Genomic DNA, 21,948 nt, shown 5'->3' with positions numbered 1-21,948 from the left:
CCAGTACACACATTACAGTGAATCCAAAACAAAGACACATTGTTTTTCTTTGTAAGCAGATGCAGGAATTTTTTTTACAGCCTCACAGAACGCGCGATTTAAACCGAACATTCACCCAGGTATTTGTTACCAGCCGGCTTTTACACACACGCACTTGCCGTATGCAATATGTCGCCGTCCAATCTCTCGCGCGAAGACACAACAGTGCGCAGGCGCAGGCAAACCGGGCGAGCGAGCTTTCACTTCACAAACTCTCCTTTCGCGGCCCCGCCCCCTCTCCCTGCTCGCTCGCTCGCTGTCTGTTGCTCCGTTTCCTAGCAACCGTGAGCGTGCTGCTTCTTGGGCAAGCCACGATGGCCGAGGCTCCTAAAGCGCGGGCCAGGTCCCCTTCCCGGCCTCCCCCACCGCCTGCTATCTTTTATGGGCCGGTGGGTCCGGGGAACCCGGTGGTCGATAGCTTCGAGAAAGACTTGCACGAGTGCCTGAGCTTCTTGCGGCGAAACCGGGAAGCAGAAGACGCCGGTTCCATGTCGCAGGAGCTGCACAGAAGAGGGTAACGGGGGGTGGGGGTGGGGGATGTTTTCCATTTCCGAAGGCCCCGTCTGCTTCCTATCGGATGGTTCAGCTCATGATTTTTGTTGCTTACAGTGCTGACAACTATTATGCCAGTCTCGGTGGGGTAAAGCCTCCAGGGTTCAGCATTCCCACACCATTTGTTTATTTGTATGGGGGCAAAACTCGGATCTTCTTAATGTATGTGGTAGTGCCTCCTCGTTCATCCCTTGAACACTTGCACCATAGGCAGAAATTCAGATGGTGAAATATTTCCCATTTGCATGCTAGGACACTGTTCACAAAACATCATGTCTCCTCAGTAATTAGACAGGGGAAACCTATGTCATTTCCAAGCCAAGGAAACTCTGATGGTTAAATTTCTCCCCATGGTAGTAGGGTTACCAACACAGCTAGAAGAAAAATGTCCTGCCCCTTTAATAGAGGCTTAATGTGTGCAAATGGGCAGGTGAAGCTTTTCATGGCATGGAGTTAAATTAACATTGCTTAGTAAATAACATCCCATTAAATCACTATTACATTAAATGTACAGGGCATTATTTATCAGGCAGTTGACAACCCCTTGTGGGAGGTGGCAATCTGAGCTTCTGTACAGGTTTTAGGTTCTTTATTTTATCACCTGTTCTCTGAGTTAATTGGGCTCATAGTGAAACTTTTATTAATATCTGTCAGGAGGATTACGTCAGACCATTTCCTTAAAAATAAAGTTTGGCTTCTTCTGGGATTCAAATTTAGTGTCTGCAGCTGTATTTTCCCACTTGCACATGCAAGCCATCATGCTTATCACAAGATGAATTCAAATCTTTTTTAAAGATCCACATCTGCAAGTTAAATGGCAAGAAGAAATTTAAGTAATTTTCAATAGTTCTTTTCTTTATGAAGATTGCATCACAAGCTAAAAGGCATTCCTAACATCTGTTGCAAAAGTGCCCAAACTGCCCATGTGATGGGAATTAACTTGCTGCAAGTACAAATGGCTGTTGTCCCAGGAACTGTTGTGAGAGAAGATGCATATTATGAATATCATATTGATCTGTTGTGGACCAGGTTATGCAGCCTGTTTGTCAATTACACCTACCTCTCTGTAAAGGAGAAAAGTCCCATCTTTCCTCTGGTGCAGATGTTACTGCAGCTGGCTTTTTCATGCAAATAATTACTTCAATAAGTGTAGATCAAGATGGGTAACTGTGGCTGCGGTCACACAGAACATTAGCCACGCAAGAGATACGGAAGACAGGCGGATTTTCCGGGCGCGATCTCACCAGCACATCTGGGAAGCGTAGCGCTTCCATGGCACAACCCAGGCTTCCTGCCGAAAACACGCAGCAAAAAACTAGTACCTCGGAGGTACTTGTTTCCGGAAAATGCGGGGCAAGGGCGGGCATCTGATCGCGTTTCCGGTGGCATCCGGCGCCCGCCCATGTCCCCTTGCGAAAAAGGGTTCCCCCCCCCAAGTCTCCGTGGATGTGCACACGCACCCAACGGAGCATGTGCATTCGTAGTGTACACAAAAAAAGAAAACCAGTTCGCCGCGCGCTTCATTGCGCGCAGACGTGTCCTGTGATCGGCACCTCTCCCTACCCACGGAACCTCCACGGTACCTCCACAGAACCTCCACAGGAGGTCTGATCGCTTAACTGCATGTTACTTTGCCCCGGGGCAAACAGCCACGCTTCCCCCCCACAGTTTCCTGCCCGTGTGACCGGAGCCTGTGTTAGTCTATCTGTAGCAGTAGAAAAGAACAAGAGTTCAGCAGCACCTTGCCACAAGTCTTTAAGGTGCTACTGGACTATTGCTCTTTTCAGTAAGTATTGTACAGTTATGAACACTAGTGTGGGAAATGTGGGCTCATTGAAGGTCACAATAGGTGTATTTTTTGGTTTCAAAAAAGGGCCTGTCTTCTCTGAGCACCATGATCCCACATAACGCTAGTCTTGCTAGCAGAATGCTCCTATGAGCACCACTTGCTTTACTTATCAGCTCTTGGATCGTTTGTTCTATAAACATTTCAACTATATAGCACCTTTTCTCCATATCTGTGTGGTAACTTTCTGATATAGGTACACAGACTTTTAACCTTCTGTACTCCAAGGAATGTGTGTCAGTGTGGTATAGTACTTAACGTTTCAGGCTGGACCCTGGGAGACCCAGATTCAAATTCCCACTCTGCCATAAAAGCTTGTTGTGTGATCATGGATCAATCCCTCTCTCTCAGCCTAACTTACCCAGGCAGTCTCCCATCTAAGTACTAACCAGGCCTGACCTTGCTTAGCTTCCAAGATTAGATGAGATCGGGCATGTTCAGTGTGGTATGGCCCTAGGTAGCCTAACCTACCTAAGGGATATTGTGAGGATAAAATGGGGAAAAGGAGAATGAAGTTGTAAGCTGCTTTTGACTCCATTGAAGAGAAAAGGAGGTATAAGGATTTCAATAAATAAAATTAAAAACCACCTGCTAGGTCAGAGTGATGGTCTATCTACTCTAGCATTCTGTTTCACATAGTGGCCAACCATATGAGGCTAAAGCTTTTCCCTGTTGCTGTATTCCTGGCACTGGTATTCAGAAGGCTATTGCCTATGAGCATGGAGTTTCTGTTTAATATCAGCCATTGATGAATCTATCCTCCCTAAAGCTGTCTAAAGCAGTTGTTAGGGATAGTACCTACAGAGTTTATTTTATGAGGCATTCAGGGCTCAGTGCCTTACTGGACATACGCAGCAGGGCCCGCATTGGGAATAACAAAAGCATACTGTTTATAGAGGAGCTGCGGTGGCTCAAGTGGATGAGACGCTGAACTGCAGGCTGTGGAAGGTCAGTAGTTCAGCAGTTCGAGACCTGAGTGTGCCGCATGACGGAGTGAGCTCCTGTCTCTAGTTCTAGCTCCTGCCAACCTAGCAGTTCGAAAGCACGAAATTGCAAGTAGATAAATAGGTACCACTTCGGTGGGAAGGTAACGGCGTTCCGTGGACCTTGGTGTTTAGTCATGCCGGCCACATGACCACGGAAACGTCTTCGGACAGCGCTGGCTCTTCGGCTTTGAAACGGAGATGAGCACCGCAACCCTAGAGTCGGATTCGACTGGCTTTTGAGCAAGGGAACCTTTACCTTTTTACTGTTTATAGAGTTTTTTGATGTCTCCTTGATCATCACCTTGATGTAGTGTCACTTTTTTGATGTCTCCTTGATCATCACCCTGATGTAGTGTCACTTTTTTGATGTCTCCTTGATCATCACCCTGATCACTTCTGTTTTTTTTACCAGTAGTGACATGTGCTGGCAAACCCTTTTTCTTCCACCAACCTTGGAAGTACCAGTGGAGAATGGGGGTTGAAGTGGTTGGAGGTTTCCTGCTGTTGTGGGAAACCTGGCCTGCCTATGTCTAGGTGCCTCAGCTGCATCTGACTCCTAAAGCTTTCTAACTGGTATGAAGTATTCATGATCCCTTGGAACCATTTTCCAGCTGGTCTTCAGTCTTTACAATAGAGAGACTGAGTGCAGCTATACTAGTTTTCTTCAGCTATTGGAAATTAAATGCTAGATGGAAGAAGAGTTGGTTTTATACCCCCGCTCTTCACTACCCGAAGGAGTCTCAGAGTGGCTTACAATCCCCTTCCTCTCCCCACAACAGACACCCTGTGAGGTAGGTGGGGCTGAGAGAGTCCTGAGAGAACCGTGACTGACCCAAGGTCACCCAGCTAGTTTCATGTGGAGAAATGGAAAACCAAACCTGGTTCTCCAGATTAGAGTCTTTCGCTCTTAACCACTACACCAAGCTGGCTCTCAGGACGCAGGATGATACTTTTCTCCAGAAGTAGTTCTTGGGATTTCCAATTGTTCTAGAATGGGGAAAATCCTCACTCCCTGCCCACATAAACAGTCCTGAAGATCAAAATGATTAAACAGTATAAAAAGTTTTTTAAATTCTGGTAAATACAAGCATAGTAATCAGAAGAGATCAATTCTGGAGTTCTGTTTTCTTTTTTGCTTTTAACCATGTGTGGAATGAGTAGTCTGGTTCAGAAGATGATGCTGTTATTAGCTGCTTCGCTTATATGTTGTATTTATATATTGTGATAATTTTTCATTCCCCCATCTATAATCCCCAGTATCTTTAATAGCTGTATGTTTTCTACTCAGCATTATCTTTATGTGATACTATTTTATATTGACTTATATCTGTTTTGCTTTCTGTATTTACCACTCTGTGGCTTATGGCTGTCTGAAATGCTTTATTGCTTCTCATATTTTTCTTCTTCTGATTTTGTTACTTATAGTTCAGTCCAATGGTATTTCTACATTGTATCCAATGGAGCTATTTAAATATAATAGAAGGTTTGCAGAACAGACATCTTCCAGTATTTCATGCTTCTCTGAAATAAATAATAAAATAATAAATAAAACAAAACAAATTTTAATAACTATATCAAATATATGAAAGATATCTTATGATAAAATAATTTTAGAGGCACCAAATCAGACTAATTTTGATTGTATTTATAATTTTGGGAATTTCAGGGAATCTTGAAAAAAAGATGTCATAACAGGTTTTTCTCATGTTTAACTTGGTACGATAAGATTGTTACTATAATTTAGTCTGTAACATTATATTATGTATTTTTTTTAAAGAGCAACAACTTTGTTTAATATTTGGAACAAGTACAAACACCGATTTCCAGATTCGTATTACAAAGAAAAACTTGTGAAAGTTGGTGATCAGCTCATGGAAATAAAAGTAAGATATGCTCCTGTTGTATTTTATTGTGGGGGGATTCTCATTTGACATGAATCAAAAGTTGAATAATTGCTTACAAGGTTTTTTTTGTTGTTGCTGAAAATTAAGCATCTGTTGAACTGGGCTCTAATCCCTTGGAGATGCACTGTTGCTTTGTTATTAGTGTGTTGGAATAGGACTGATGAGATCTGAGTTCAGATTCCCATCCTGCTGCGAGACTCACTGGGGTTGCAATTCAACACACATTTATTTGGGAATAAGTGCTATAGTGGTTGTTGGGCATTACCCAAAGTAAACATGTTTAGAGTTAGTCTGCCTGTGATCTTGTCATTCACTGTCTCTCAGACTAATCTGTATCTTACTGGAGAGTTGTGAGGATAAACAGGAGGGATGGCAGTGTATGCCTAGAAGAAGGATGGTATAGAAATCTCATATACTAATGAATCACCAAAAGTTTATGACACAATACATCTGTTAGTTTAAGATACCACAAAAAACTTTGCTACAACAAATTGAAATGGGTTCTTCTCTGGAAGTTATCATATTTTGATAACACATGACTAAAAGCAGTCTGAAGTCACAAATAAAAATAGTACCAGCAATAGACGGTTTGCGTAATAATAGCTTAATCATATAATTGTTACTTACAGCTTTTCATTACTGCTATTTGTGTATGACATCTAGTTAATATGTGTAGTAAACAAAGAACTCTACAGAGCATTGCAGTCCTTAGAGTAGCAGCCACCACCACCACCACCATTGGACAAGTAAGAACAGAAGTGGCTAATGAATAGTTCAAATAAATAAATCTTAATAGGGTTTGGTCAGAGACTACAGGTGTAGAGTGTGTAATAGCTCTCTTTCATCCTGACTCATTTGTATCCTTCTAGTCAGTTTCTTTAACCTAATGAGTCCTGTTGTGACATAAGTTCTGTTACCTTCAGCCTGCGTAGGCCTCTTAGCTCATGGCCACTTTCTGTGCAAGGGCTTTGGGCAGCCTTAACTTTCACTTATTTCTGTCTACTTTCATCTAAACCAGCAGTAATAAAGGTACATTTGGAAAAGGAAATATAATAATTTATGACAAGATGGCAAACATGGTTTAAATATCAGAAGATAAACTCTCCCATCCTTATAAAAATCTGGTAGAAGGAGAAAAGAAGACAAGGTTACATGTATAGTCACATTACTTATTTTAGCATTTTGAAGTCAGTCTTATTCCATTTTTGTTATAAGAATTTAGTGATAATATTGGTGATTCAGTAGGTGACATTTTAACTCTTGAGATGGTCAAGCTAGAGAAGATTATTGCAAGAAATTTTTGTGCCAATAAATTCCTGTTTGTGGGTAACACAAAGTTTATATAATCAAAGCCATGTCCTGTTTTTGTTTCTTTAAACCTCTGTTCCGCTTTTCACAGCTCATGTTATCTTATCCAGTACAGGTGTCTAAATGGCATTTGCAGTTTTAATTACTGTACATGGTTGTTGCTTCCTTTTTAAACACTGCTATGTATTTGGTTTTCATTTGAGCAGGAAATGGTTGCAGCAATGCTCTCTGTGCATAATTGTAAAGCAGTTTATTTTTATACAAAAGGAGAAATAGAAAACTGTTAACATTATTATATCCCTCTTTTTACTAGTGCTTTCAAACAAATATAGCACAAGAAATTTCTTCACAGTATACAGTTTTTCTAATTCTCCTTTTGTTATTTCTGATATAGTTTGGAACAACAATAAACAGCTCATGCCATTATAGCTTTTCACAGTCATACCCACAAGTTGCTGGCAGAGCCATTTCTCTACACAGGTCATGCAGGTGGCCTCTTGGTTTGGCATGGAGCAAGGTGGGCTACCCTTTCTGTCATTGCTTCATCCCTCAATTTGGGGCTTCTTCTCTGGCCAGCCGTGGGGAATCCTCTATACATATTCTCCAACTACTCTTCATGTGTCCTTCATGGTCTCCACTCATGTTTTTTCCCCTCCTGTTGATAGAACATCAGAATCAGCTTTAAAAAAATTAAATTGCATTCTCTCATTGTTCTGGGAAGCTGTTTTAAAAGTACATCTTTGTTTTTTAAGTAGTTGGAAGTTGGCAAAGCAAGTTGGGGAGAAAATCAGGAGAGGATGTTTTTCCTGGAAGAAAGTGATTGGTGTGGTCAGTTCTTGCATTTGAAAATTTTGCTTAAGTCTGTGCCTAGTGACAAGCTGCTCAGGAATTTATCAAGTGTGTTAAGGAGACAGGAGACTGCATTTATTTATTGGTATGGTGAAGGCACTCTTGTGTATGCTCAGAAGCAAATTTTTTCTATCAGGACTGTGTTAGCTGGATTGCCTCAAATTATTGATGATCTTTGGGGAAATATGATTTTACACGAGGCAATAGGCAAATAAGGGAGCAATCACCTATGTATACAGGGGTCCCACTTCTTCCACAAACAATTACTGGTTACCTATAGCCAAGTTACTGGGTTTAGATTGAAGCCCTAAAACCCATATAACACCTCAGGAGCATAATTAATAAGGCCTATTAAAAGACATTTGCAAAAGTATACAAATGTAGAAGCAGTGTAAAGCAGGGAATAAAAATAATAAAACTAAATAACTATCCTAGAATACTTATTTAGGCTTTAATCCTCTGATCCAGATGTTAATTGGTCAGACTGAAGGCACAGAGTCCAGACAGAATGCTGAAGTACAAGAAGCAAGTATCCTGGCTGCACAAGGCCCAATCTAAAATCAAAAGGATAGCTGGAAGGAAGGCCGAAGCGGTCCAAACTAGAATGAATGGTCTTGCTTTATGCCAGACTGCCTGCAGCTGGCCTGATCCTGTTTGGCCAGTCAGGTGTGTTGCTATGATGTATGGCTACATACTTCTGCAGCTGGCACATACTCACAATTAAGTGACTCACTGAGGCCCAGGGTTCCTTGTATAAGTGAGATAGAATGTGAGTGCAAAACTCCCTCAGGTTTGCTGACCTTGAAGGCTTCACTTGCATGTATGTGTAGCTTGATTTCATGCCTTATTTCTCTTGAAACTGCAAGTCATTGTGACATTAATTTCTCCGAGAGGAGCCTGAACCAAAATTTGAAAGGCCAAGAAATGGCTAGACAAAGCTAGTTTCTCCACAGGGAGCCCTATCCCAGTGCCTCTGGTCCTGTCTGAGAGGTCACTATCGGAAATTGTTGCTGGAGGAAATCTTCTGGGTCTAGTGGCACTTGTGTGGTGAACTTCTGCATTGCCTTCCATGTTGTTTGACATGAAACCAGTATAAGAGATTGGGGATTTAGAATTTGGTGTCATTAGCAAGGCTGCTGATAGAGGGGGCCTGGGAGGACAAATTTGGGCCCCCCAAATCAGCTGGAGGGCCCTTGAGGCCAGTGACATGCTGTATTCACATGGAAGGCATTTTAAAAACATTTTCCTCGTGTAGTTCTGACTGCAGCAACTAGAGAACGCAAGGAAGGTAGGGCACAGCAAAAAGCTCCTCGGCCTTTCTGCAGAGTTTTCTGGGAGGTGGAGAGAATGTTTGCTGATTATCTTGAAGCTGGTGGCTCAGTTTTGACTTTCCTAGTTTTATTTTCTGATGAGTTATAATGGGATTAAAGTTGTGAGTGAGCGATTTGGCTACTACATAAAGTAGTTTGTTTTGTAGCTATCCTTCCTGAGCTAAGACAAAAACATGTGAGCTGGAAGCTAAAAAACTGTGAGCTAGCTTACACTAACTCAGCGTAGAGGGAGCACTGGTCATCAGTATGCTGATGATACCCGACTCTGCTTTGCCTTTTTCTCTGAGGTACATAAGGCATTCAAAGACCTAAATAAGTATCTGGAGGTGGTAATGGGTTGGATGAAGACTGAGAAACTGAAGTGGAATCCAGCAAGATTAAGATGCTGTTGCTTGACAGTATGGAAGAGTATGCAGTAAACCTGTTTTGGGCAGTGTTGCATTTTCCCAAACAGAATGGGTTTGCAGCGTATGGGTGTTGTTAGATCTGGAATTATAAATGGAAACACAATTCTCTTCTGAGAGACCCAATAAGAACCTAAGAATATAAGAGAAGCCAATGGCCCATCCAGTCCAACACTCTGTCACACAGTGGCCAAAAATACCAGGTGCCATCAGGAGGTTCAGCAGTGGGGCCAGGACACTAGAAGCCCTCCCACTGTTGCCTGCCCCCCCCAAGCACCAAGAATACAGAGCATCACTTGCCCCAGACCGAGAGCCCCTATCTATACCTTGTGGCTAATAGCCACTGATGGACCTCTGTTCCATATGTTAATCTAATTCCCTCTTGAAGCCATCCATGCTTGTAGCCACTGCCACCTCCTGTGGCAGTGAATTCCATGTGTGCCTTTGCCAAGCTTTAGCTGTGGGTGTTCCTTTCTGATCATGGTTATCCATTCTCTGACCACATCCAGAATGGATGACTGCAATTGACTTTATGTGGGATTACGGTGGAAGATATTTTAACTTCAAGTAATGCAAAATGCTGTAGCAAAATTGCAGCTCAGCACAAGTTACAGGGATCCCGTCTCTCATCATTATCTCATCATTATAGACTGGTGTATTGGTTGTTCTTGATCAGATGTATTTTCTCCTAAATGTTTTATAGCAGATAGTTTATAAAAATGCAAATGCATGTGCAACTCATTGTGTTTGTTTCCAGGAATATAAACTGGCACTTGTACAGTGCTATGGGCAGTATCTTCAACAGGTCAGTGCCGTAGACCTCGACATGCCTGAATTAGATGTGCATCAATTTCAGTCTAGTTTTTTCCCAAATGGAGTTAGAGATAAAACAGCTGCAGTTACAGTAAGTATTGACAAAATATATTTTAAACTATTGGATTTGACTTGACTAGCACCTTACAATACAAACCTATGCAGGCCTACTCAAAATCCTAGGATTCTTAGGATTGCATTGTTAGCAATCAACAATATTTTTCTGGCTGTAAACTGTCAAGAGTCAAAGCTTCATCAGATACCACAGGGAGGTGTGATTCTTGAAAACGTATACCCTGAAAATCTATCTGTTCTGCTGCAGACCATCGTGGCTACATTCTGAAAGTTTAACATATTTAACTATGTTATTTTGCTGAAATTTACTATTTTAGCATTAACCAGTTGTCATTATATGTCCAATAAACATGCTTCACATTGTTGATTTGTATTTAGTTAGAAAATGTGTATGCCACCTCTTCAGAGTGCTGCTTGAGGCAGCTCCCAGAGTAAATCAATACAATAAAATCATAAAAACAGCCCTGTCAGTAATAAACAGCTATTTAAAAAGGTATGGTATAAAATAGCATAAATGGTCTAAAATAATGTTCATATAGCAGTCCTCATTCTAGAACCAAATAACAAAAGAGCTAAAAATTAAATCCTTTGGTTAATAGTCAGATCTGTTCTTCAAATGTAGAAATTTTCAGAAATTTTCAATTCACTTTGGTAACACTATACGAAGAGCTTGTATTCAGTAGATTTTAGAGCTTCCATGCAAGGATTTTATGAAGTATCAGCACAGCAACTTTTTAGTTTAGCTGTATACAAACTGATGCTTAGTGTTTGCCATAAAGATGTTAATTGCTAGATAAGCTTTATTCCCATTTTATAAGCCTTAACATTTCATAAAACAATTGAGATTTTACCAGCAGCTTCATGCAAGTATGAAAAAATGAAACCTACTTGTTTGTTCTTCCATTAAATATTCTTTTACACTTCTTATGGTTTCTGTCTCTGCCATACCAAAGATTTTTCATTAGTTTTTATTATTTAATGTTATTACAATTATTTTATCGTTTTGACATGTCGAAATGTTCTGATAACGATTTTAAAATCTATTAAGACTGTCACTCAGTTCCCCTTTATGTCTAATTCAGCCGGATTTCTAGTTTTCCCCTGGGAAGATACCTTTTGCCACACCACGCATTTCCCTCATTAGGACCAAGGGCGGTTAACCAGCTCACTCATACAGTTGCAGTGCAGCAAATCTTCCCTTGGAGAGCTTTAAAATGCTGCTGTTATTAAAAATTGCAGTTGTCAGGTCATTTGAAAGTAAAAAAAAATCTTTGAGTTTCTACAATAGAAGCTGTGCCTCTGGATCCCTTGTGATCAATGAGCAACAGTTGCATGAAAAAAGTGCAGTTGCTCAGGGACTGGGAGAAAAGTTCTTCTACTTTGAAATCAAGATTCTGGGGATAGCCTAGTGAATCTGTGCTCAGATTAAGCACTATATGGAAGAAAAGGGATGGTAAATACTGAGTATTTGGAAAAAGCAGAATCCCAGGAAAGGAAGGACACAGGAGATGAACTAGAGAGAAATTAAGGACAAACAAATCCGGGTCTGACAGAGTCAAGAGCCTGAGTGTTGGCAAAAAAGTTGGGCAAGAGAAACAGGCTGATGTGGTGGTTCATAGGAACACTGTTGGCAACTACAGATGAACACATATGTATGAGGGAGACGGGATCTGGTACCCTTACTGGAAGAAGTCAGAAGGTTGAGGCAAATGCATTAGGTCTGCTGCCACAGGGCTTAGTAATCAGCGGCCCTTGGTTTGGGTGCTGATTGAAATAATTGGACTACCAGCAAACTGTCATGTGAGCCATCTCTGAAGAAAAAATGAAGAGACAGGGAAGAAGGGGAAGGCTGTTGATTAAACAGCTATGAAATTAAGGAGGTTAGTTAGGGAGGAGGTGTAAATTTCATGTGCTGATTTGAAGCATTCCTTCACCTTAATGTATTGTAATTCATTTTAGTTCCATGTGTTGCAAGCAAGGAATGTTTGTATGTACAAAATCGTATGTAACAGTGATATGGATCTTCTGAATCAGGAGTCTTTGAAGACATGTTTCACAGTCTTGTCCATATTGCGACTCATCATGCAGATCACTCTGCCACATGAGCATTTGTGTTGGATTGTCTATAATGGTATGTTGCTCCTTTTCCTCTCCAGATGCACTTTTAAATATAATTTCCGCTTTAAGCCACAAGAAAAAGTCTTTGAGTAAATCCTCCAGGTTATGAAGAGCTTTTACTTTTGTGGAGTACTTTCCAAAATTAGACTGAAACTGATGAAAAATTTTAATTTTGCTATTTTTTGTTACCTTTTGTGTTGAGCTTTTGCTATAAAGCAAAGTATTGCTCAGTATGCATACTTCAGGGATAATTTCAATTCAAACGAATGTGTACTGACAATGTAGAAATCCGTTAAATTAAAAACTAATATGAATAAGCATGAAATACTTTTGTGTGGGGACAAAGTTTAATTCTTAAAGCTTAGAAATAAACCAGGACTACTTCAATCATTAAAAAGTTGGCATGGTTTTATGAGATTGTTCAACCATTTAATATTTATTTTATTGGATTTTTATCCTGCCCTCCCCTGCAGTGCAGGGCTCATGCAAGTGTTGGGCATGTTGCATATATATAGGGATGGGCACAAATCACATTTTTGCAGTTCTGTTCATAGCTGAACCATGAACCCATATGAACCAGGAGGTTGGTTTGCAAACTGACCTGGGTTGCATCAGTTTGTGAGCCATTTAAAGTTTAAACCCCTGCTTTCTGCTCCTTGCAAAAAGCTGCAGGGAGCAGAAAGTAGGAAACCATTTAAACCAAATAGCTGAGCATGGGGAGCTCCCTGCCACTCAGCTTTCTGTTCCCCTTGGCCTTTTGCAGGGAGCAGAAAGCAGGGGTTTAAATGGCTTCCAGCCATTTAAACCAAACAACTGACCGGCGGGGCTCTCCCCACTGAGCTGTTTGGTTTAAATGACCTCTGCTTTCTGCTTCCCACTGCGTTTTGCATATATATGTTTAAGTATATTAAAATAATATATTTGTCCTTGCAGGTACGATTTATGTGTATACCATATGTAGACATTTGATGACTGTTGGTCAATCTGCTAAGGTATGGCAAGATAAATACCTGTCTTCAAATCGTATGTCAAAACAAATGTCATGAGAGCTAAATTAGTGGCCACTCTAGATTTTTTTTGGGTGTAGCCTCTTTAAAGAGAAAGAGAAAGAGAGAGAGAGTGTGTGCGTATGTGTGTCTTGGGCTTTATGTTAGTGAGCAGACCCATATGGTCAGAAGAACAGCTCAGGTCTTCTCCATGGGATTTTAAAAAACTTGTAGTGGTTTCCTACCTTAAAATAAAAGTTTTGAAGAGAATTTTAGAAAATTCACCTTTCAGGTACAAGTACCTTAAACCCAATTGCCAGCAATGTTTGTCTTCTGCTAAAAAATGCCAAGAAAAGCTGAATTCTTTGGCCTGTACACATTATGCAAATTTGCATTTCTCTTGTTCTGTTATATTTTTATTTTTACTATTTAACATAGTTTATTCTGATTCCGTGAGCCCTAGGGGGGAGCAAGATGCTATGTATGGGCAATGTATCTCCACCCACAACCCCTGGACTTCTTGTTTGCTCCTTATTTTCTGAGATTTCAGCTAGCTTTGCCTACATACTTTCAGATATATGTTTGCAGCCGTCAGGGATACATTTTTTTTTTAAGTAAGTTGAGATTTTGCGTCCACAGTTCATGCTTTATCTATACTCCTACATGTCACAGCTTGCATACAGCTCTTGTTTTGCAATAGTTCTGTAAACAAATTTTGTATAAAACTTACTCAAGAGTGCTTCTCCTCAAGTTAGAGTACCAGTCCACTCCTGATTGTAGGGTTTGTTTTTCTCATTCTCCTTCAGTATATATAAAAACAAGCACATGAAACTATTGTGCATATACAATAGATCATAAAATCAACTGAGTGACCATGCCATTATAGACTAAGTGTGTTATTCAGAAGTAGGCGCACATAATTTGATGGGATCATTCTCAAGTAAGTTCCTGGTGGACTGCTGGCTTGCTCCAGGGCTTTTGTAACATCCCAGATTGTTCCCTTCTACAGTTCTGGTTTTCTTTGTGATTAAATTGGCTGATCGTTTCAGTCTGTTATTTTATTCAGAATGTGCAGACTTTAATGATGAGGTGATACCAGCATTATGTCTGCAAAATCTAAAATAATTTTTTATCTGCAATTAAGACATGACGTTGCATACTCAGAGAATGAAGTTTATTTTAGGAAGAACTGAAAAGGATAGAAGAATCCACTGTAATTGGCTATAAGACTGGATCTTAGAGATGGAGGAACTAGTATCCAAAGAAATATGCGACTAATTCCAGGTGTCTTTGTGTTTGTATTTCTCAGACGCCCCTGAGGCTGCATAGTAAAACGTTTAATATGCTAAGATTGAAGCAGACAGTGCTTGTGACATGGCTTGAAGGTCTCCTATTATGTGAGGGGAAAAGTTTAAAAAATACAGAAAAATACATGAAAATGTCCTTGAGCTTGCTCAGAGTAGCGTTTGAGATGTTTTGAGCTAGACAGTATATTAGTTGATTGTCTTGCTACTGAACTATAAAGATATATAAACTTTATATTGTACATACAAGCCATACAAACCTTACTAGTTAGTATTTTGTATGATTTGTACTCAACCCAAAATTTAGATGAAAATCAAAGGAAGTTATACAAGCAGGTAAATATCGATTAGTGTTTTGATTTTAGAATAACAAACAGTGCAAATAACTATATTTGATAATAAATTTGCAATCTGAATGTAATGTGTCTCATTCTGAGATGGATGATTTTAAGTTAAGCTGTAGTGCCATCAAGTGGATTTTTAAAATAGTGAAACAGTTATTTGACTTGTAAACACATGGTTATCTGAAAACTGTATGCTTAGAAAGTCAGTGATAGGTGTGTTGAAAATAAAAAAATAAGCCTGGCAAACAATGTCCACAAAAGTGTCTACCCCATTTGCCTACGTATTAGCATTTTAATGTATGTCATGCACTGAAGGCCTGACTGCAAGAAAATAAAAGGAACACATTTTCTTCCAGTTTATAAACTCTTCCCTGCTTGGTCACCTGGCTGAGAGTCTTCCTTATCACTGGAGACTAGGCAAGTGGCTATTTAAAGCCTGTGCTATGTTTGTCTATTTTAGCATCCAATTCAAGTCTGATTTAAATATAATGCTGATTGGGGAAAAACACTATCCTGCACTGCACTATCCTCATTTAAGATGGGTGGCTACTTGAACTATACAGCATGCGGAAATGCTTTGCACAGGTAGCAGCCCAGTTTAAATAGGACACTACAAGTACACAGTCCCATGGGAAAGTGTTTTTGCTTCAGCCTGCAGCACATTTAAATCAAGTTTCAGCACATGAATATCAAATTTAATTTTTTAAAAAACAAAGTCAGATTGTATTTCAGTTTTTGAGCGTAAATAGCATTTTCCTGTAGTACAATTGCATAAAGCTACCATTTAATATAATTTAATTATAAATATATAATTATATGATATGAACTAATCAAATTAATATTATCTGTTGTAGAATATGACATTTAAGTTAAGAGTTGTATTTTCTTTAACAGGTGCTAGAATATTTACTGTGGGCCTGTGTATGTATGGAGTCATCAGTTCCAATTTTAGCTGTGCATTACTTGACATGGAGAACCACACTTTATGCTGCTGTTTGCCAGTGTTATTATGACTGCCAGTTGGGCATTCACGGAGAGGTAGCAATTTGCATTTGTCAAACATATTTTAATTTGTATTACAACTTGTACAAGATCATGGGAAAATAAACTGCTTTTAGGAACTTTTATTAAGATCGGTGCAAAGACTGCTTTCTTCCCTTTGTTCTTTTCTTCCCTTTGTTCTTTGTGCAAAACAGAAAAATAATGTTAGTCAAAACTGTCCTTGAGTATCAGCTGTTGGTATCATGAAGTCTGCTGAATAAAGGATATTGTTAGATTCTGCTGTGATAAGGGACCAGTTGCTCCTTTTCCATATATTTATGGCTGATTGTGTCTATGTTTGGTTGCCAGATGATGTCTTTAACCTCACAATGCTCCTTCATATCCTGTCTCTAGCCAACCTCTTTTCCAGTTCGTTAATCAGTCTCCCTGGTAGGTGTTCCCTCTCCCTTCTTGGTTATCTGTATCAGTTTTAAGCACTTAATCATAGAATAGTCATCTAGATTTTGATTGTCACCACTATTGACTGGACCTGCTCCACTATAATCTTCTCAGCTTTGCTGTCTCCTATTGGACTTCCTACACATACATGCACACGCACTCATACATTTATTTATTCTGTAGGTATTTGCACGCCGTGGTCTGAGCAAAATCGATGAACTAAAACAAATGGAAAACCTGAGTTCTTCATCATTACATGTGGAAACAAAGCAAATATTCAAAGAAGCCACTGTGAAGGTACAAATATTTTATGAAAAATTGTATATTTAAACAGGTAGATACGGTAATATAAACATTTCTACTTTCCCCTCTACCTCTTGGGGTTAGATGGCCACAATGATCTTCAAAAGATCTGCATTTGAACCCAGAAGAAAGCCAAAAGGGTTTCTTCGACCAAGACTGAAAACTAATCTAAGAGAAGCACAATATGTAAGTTGTGTCATTTTGTGCCAGTTTTTTGATTTGTGTTTAATAGTTGGTTTTATGATTCTGCATGGATGCATACACTCTTTGGGATGATTTCTGCAGTGACCTACAGTGCCCTATATGAATACAATATAAATAAATTTTCCTTGAAGAACATTAATTAAATATAATAATTTATATAAGTTTCTTTGAACACTGACACCTACCATAATAGTACAGAATGACTTTCAGCCTTGAAGAATTTACTTACTGTTGGGGTATTGATAATGGTTTATTTGAAATGTAAGTGATCCTTGATGTTTTATTTTTGGTTTAATTTAGCTGCCATGGCCTCGTACGATCACAGAACGGCTACTTCTGGAACTCTTTGACTGTAATTCATCTCATTTTTTTGCTATCCTGGAAGCTCTGTTTGATAGAAATAGGAGGACTCTGATCCCTAGTCCTCCTGTTCCTGATGAATTAGAAATCCATGATGTGGTTTCAGAGCTCTTTTTTGCAGGCATGGACATTGTTTCAGGTAATTGGGAAAAAATGATAGTAGTGTAAGTTTAACTTCATGATTTATGGCTTGGACCTTAAGCAGCACAAGTGTAACCCAAGTTGTCCTTTAGATGCTCACAGATTGATCCCTTTAAAATCTACTCCAGTATCTTCCCTGGGACAGAGGTCAGACTGACTGGCCTGTAGTTTCCTGGGTCATCCCTCCTCCCTTTTTTGAAAATTGGGATAACATCTGCCCTCCTCCATTCTTGTGGCACGTCTCCTGTCCTCCAAGAGGTCTGGAAGATGATGGACAAAGGCTCTGCAAGCTCTCTAGAAAGTGCTTTGAGCACTCTTGGGTGCATACCATCTGGTCTGGGGGATTTGTACTCATTCAGTGCAGCCAGGTGCTTCTCAACTACCCCTCTGCCCATGTCAACCAGCAGCCTGGACACCATGCCTTGCCTACTACCATCTCTAGATTAACCTGTTCTTCAAGGAAAAAACTGAGGCAAAATAGGCTTTCTGCTTTCTCCCTGTCCTTTGTCAGAGTTTCTCCATTTTCACCTAACAGTGGGCCCATCACCTCTTTTATCTTGTGTTTGCTCCTCACATATCTGAAGATTATCTTGCATTTGCTCCTCACATATCTGAAGGATTTGTAGGTGGGAGACTTGTTCTGTTGGAGGAGCTGGTGCCAGGCCAATAAATCAGCACCTTAGGATCCAAGCCCATATCTTGTTTACAAATTGGAATTCTGTTCAGCTTTATTTGACTTTTTAAATTATTATTCAGACTGTCTGAGGGTGGATTGCATAGCAAAAGCTATGACAAAAGAGGGGGAAATTGCTGTTCTATTTCCATGCATTAATATGCAAAAGCTAGGACAGGAAATTAAGGCCACGTGCAAGACAGTGGAACAGTTTATTTATGTAGCGCCTACTGCATGTAAAAGAGCTTGCTGGCTTTGTTGTGTCATATGAGATTCTGCCACAGGCTGCTTGCATGAGGGAAAAGCTCCCTTGTTAGTGGTGGATAGTTTCTGTAGGGGAACTATATGAACCCTCTTGCCCAGCTTGTCTGGGGGGTTGGGCTGGGTTTCCACCAATATGCTGATGACACCCAGCTGTATCTGCTGATGGGCAGCTAGCCAGATACTGCCCCAGATGTTTTGGCCAGGTCTTTGGAAGCTGCGGCTGGCTAGTTAAAACAGAGTTGACTGAAATAGAACCCAACAAAGATGGAGGTCCTATGTTTGAGCCATGGAGGGATGAGATTGGGAATCCAACTCCCAACCCTTGATGGGGTATTATTAATGCCAATGCCGATGGTGAGGAGTTTGGGCATGTTTCTGAATGCCTCTCTGTCTAAGGAGGACCAAATCATGAATGTTGCCAGAATGTTTACCATCTTTGGCTGGTCAGGCAACTGGTCCCTTATCTCTCTCCCTATGACTTAGCCGCAGTGATCCATGCAATGGTCACCTCCAGACTGGATTACTGTAACTCACTGTATGCAGGTCTGCCTTTGAGTCTGACCTGGAAACTTCAGCTTGTCTAAATTGCAACAGCGCGTGTTCTTTCTAGGACACCTTTAAGAGTGCGCATACAACCAGTGCTCTGCCAGTTGCATTGGCTCCCAGTTGAATACTGGATCAAGTTCAAGGTTATGGTATTAACCTCTAAAGCCCTGTGCGGTCTGGTACCAACATATCTGCAGGACCATCTCTTCCCATATGTCCTTCGAAGAGCTTTATGCTCCATAGATCAATATCTGCTGGTGGTCCCTGGTCCAAAGGAGATTTGCTTAGCCTCGACCAGAGCCAGAACCTTTTTGACTCCGGCTCTGACCTGGTGGAACACTCTCCTGAGTGAGATTAGGCCCTGTGGGATTTGTTGCAATTCCTCAGGGCCTGTAAAATGGAGATATTCTGCCAGGCCTATGGTTGAGGTGGCGGAGATCCAACTCCATCGGCCTCCCCTGCCCCACTTTTGCGCCATCTATGTGGCACTATCTGTTTGTTGTTCTCTGCCACCTTCACAATACCTGGTTCCATCTGTGGGCATACATACTGAAAGTTCTCTGGGGGCATTACTAACTGTCCCTGATTGCCATCTTATGTACTATTTGATCCTGTATACGTTTTTAAATATTGTGTAGATTGTGTTTTGATTGTTTTAACTTATTGTATACATTTACTGTTGTAACCTGCCCTGAGCCCTGCTATGTAGGGAAGGGCAGGCTAGAAATTCAGTTGAATGAATGAATGAATGAATGAATGAATGAATGAGGACCTCCACCAGCTACTTGGGTTAAATGGAGGCTGCACTCAAATCAGAAAAAAATGTCTAGAATCCTTGGTGGTGGTGATTATTTTCCTATGCTTTTATTATTTATTTATTTTATTGTTTTAATTTATAGCCCTCCCTCCCCGCAAGCGGGCTCAGGGCTGCTCACAGATAAGGCACATGCCAATACATAAAACAGGGTAAAAGCAACATAAAAATAGTCATTTACAATCTTTCAAAGTGCTCTAGATGTTTCAATCGGTCTTCAATAAAAGGTGGCATCTTGAAGATGGTACTCCCAGTTCTGTGGTATCAGCTCCATGCATCGCTGTTGTTCACTCCTCCTAGGGCCAGTTGCCAATGATGGTACAAGTAGGGATGGTAAAGGTGGTGGTAGTGGTGGCTCCTACTCAAAAGCCTGATGGAAGAGCTCCGTATTGCAGGCCCTGCGGAACTGTGCAAGGTCCCGCAGGGCCCGGATCTCCTCCGGGAGCTCATTCCACCAGGTAGGAGCCACCACCGAAAAGGCCCTGGCCCTGGTTGCAGCAAACCTGGCCTCCCTGGGGCCTGGGATCACCAGGAGATGTTGCGTCCCTGACTGTAGTGCCCGTTGAGGAACATATGGGGAAAGGCAGTCCCTTAGGTATGTTGGACCCTGGCCATATAGGGCTTTAAAGGTAAGAACCAGCACTTTGAAGCGAATCCGGTACGCTACTGGCAGCCAGTGCAGCGCTTTCAGTGCAGGCTGGATGTGCTCCCGCCTAGGGAGGCCCATCAAAAGCCTGGCTGCAGCATTCTGCACCAGCCGCAGCTTCCGGATTTGCAACAGAGGCAGCCCCATGTAGAGAGCGTTACAGTAGTCTAACCTCGAGGTGACCGTCGCATGGATCACTGTGGTCAGGTCTTTGCGGTTGAGGAAGGGGACCAACTGCCGAGCCAGCCGGAGATGGTAAAAGGCTGACTTAGCCGTGGCTGCCACCTGGGCGTTCATAGTTAGCGAGGAGTCCAGGAGCACTCCCAAACTCCTAACCTCCGGTGCTGGCACCAAAGGCGCCCCATCGCAGGTCGGGAGAGGGAGCCCCAACCCTGCACCGCCCCGACTCAGGCCCAGGACCTCTGTTTTCGCCGGGTTTAGCTTCAGCCGACTCAGTCAGAGCCAGTCAGCCATGGCTTTCAACACCCAGTGCAGATCCTCTGGGCTGGAGTCCGACTGGCCGCCCAACATGAGATAGAGGTGGGTGTCATCTGCATATTGATGACACCCAAGCCCATACCTCAGCGCAAGTAGATGTTAAACAACATTGGGGAAAGCACCGCCCCTTAAGGCACCCCACATTCAAGAGGATGTCTCCGGGACTGCTGTTCCCCTATCGCCACCCTTTGTCCCCGACCTTGGAGAAAAGAGGCAAGCCATTGAAGGGCGAGCCCCTGAATCCCTACATCGGTAAGGCAGTGGGTCAGCAACTGGTGGTCGACCGGATCGAACGCGGCCAACAGATCTAGCAACAACAGTGCCGCAACACCGCCCCGATCCAGATGCCTTCGGAGGTCGTCAGTAAGAGCGACCAGTACTGTCTCTGTCCCATGCTCCGGGCGGAAGCCGGACTGGAAAGGATCTAGAACGGAAGCGTCATCCAGAAAGCCCTGCAGCTGTAACGCCACAGCCCTCTCAATAATAGGGCAAATTGGACACCGGCCGATAGTTCGCCAATTCAGCCAGGTCCAAAGAAGATTTTTTTCAGGAGAGGGCAGACCATCACTTCCTTGAGTGCCCTAAGGGAACTTGTTGATCTTCTTCGTGGTCTCTGTGCTTCACACCAATGGGATCTAGTGCGCCTGCGCTGGATCTGCCGGTGCCTAGCAAGCTCTCTTAAAAGGATTTTCGTGCCTGGCCCAACTGAGCATGCTCAGGAGCCCCAGTGAGCATGCCCAGAAGGGCAGGCACGGACATCCCGCCAGTTCTTTCCTTTCCGCCACGCTGAGCAGACCTTTCTTCGAGAAGTCTGGCCGGATCGCTGCTTTTGGATCACTTTTTAGTGATTAGCTCTCGTTTTTCGCCTCAGTTTTTCTTCAGTTTCTCTTTCTTTCTGTGTTTTGACAAAAAAAGGAGACTTTTTGTTTTTCGTCGTCTGAGGTAAAATTGCCTCAGGCCTTCGGGCCACTGCCCCCCCCTCCTTGTCGCTAGTCTTTTTCTCCTCAGTCTATGGAGAAGAAGACAAAAAAAGTCAAAAAAGTGGGGATTTTTCAACCGTTGTCGTACTTGTGGAAGTAAATTGGCTCCTCCGGACGGCCACAAGTACTGTATTTTCTGTCTTGGGGAAACCCACAAGCCAGACTCCTGTGAACATTGTGCGCAGTTTTCCAACCAAACTCGGAAGAACAGAGCCGCACG

The 21,948-nt window shown here is 41.8% G+C and overlaps 1 protein-coding gene across 1 annotated transcript in view; it reads left to right on the top strand.

Annotated features, from left to right (window-relative positions):
- Positions 1-353: 353 nt before the first annotated feature.
- Positions 354-21,948, top strand: part of CFAP54 (cilia and flagella associated 54) — a 219,965-nt gene continuing 198,370 nt past the window's right edge. Inside the window, exons 1-9 of the mRNA XM_015416272.1 lie at positions 354-553; positions 5,201-5,306; positions 9,977-10,123; positions 12,067-12,238; positions 13,159-13,217; positions 15,754-15,897; positions 16,483-16,596; positions 16,687-16,788; positions 17,107-17,305. Of these exons, the coding sequence (XP_015271758.1) occupies positions 354-553; positions 5,201-5,306; positions 9,977-10,123; positions 12,067-12,238; positions 13,159-13,217; positions 15,754-15,897; positions 16,483-16,596; positions 16,687-16,788; positions 17,107-17,305 (1,243 nt within the window). The remainder of the gene's footprint in view (positions 554-5,200; positions 5,307-9,976; positions 10,124-12,066; positions 12,239-13,158; positions 13,218-15,753; positions 15,898-16,482; positions 16,597-16,686; positions 16,789-17,106; positions 17,306-21,948) is intronic.

Source organism: Gekko japonicus, unplaced genomic scaffold (assembly GCF_001447785.1).
Source record: "Gekko japonicus isolate JY-2015 unplaced genomic scaffold, Gekko_japonicus_V1.1 scaffold648, whole genome shotgun sequence".
Taxonomy (NCBI): domain Eukaryota; kingdom Metazoa; phylum Chordata; class Lepidosauria; order Squamata; family Gekkonidae; genus Gekko; species Gekko japonicus.
This window is presented reverse-complemented; position numbering and strand designations above follow the sequence as displayed.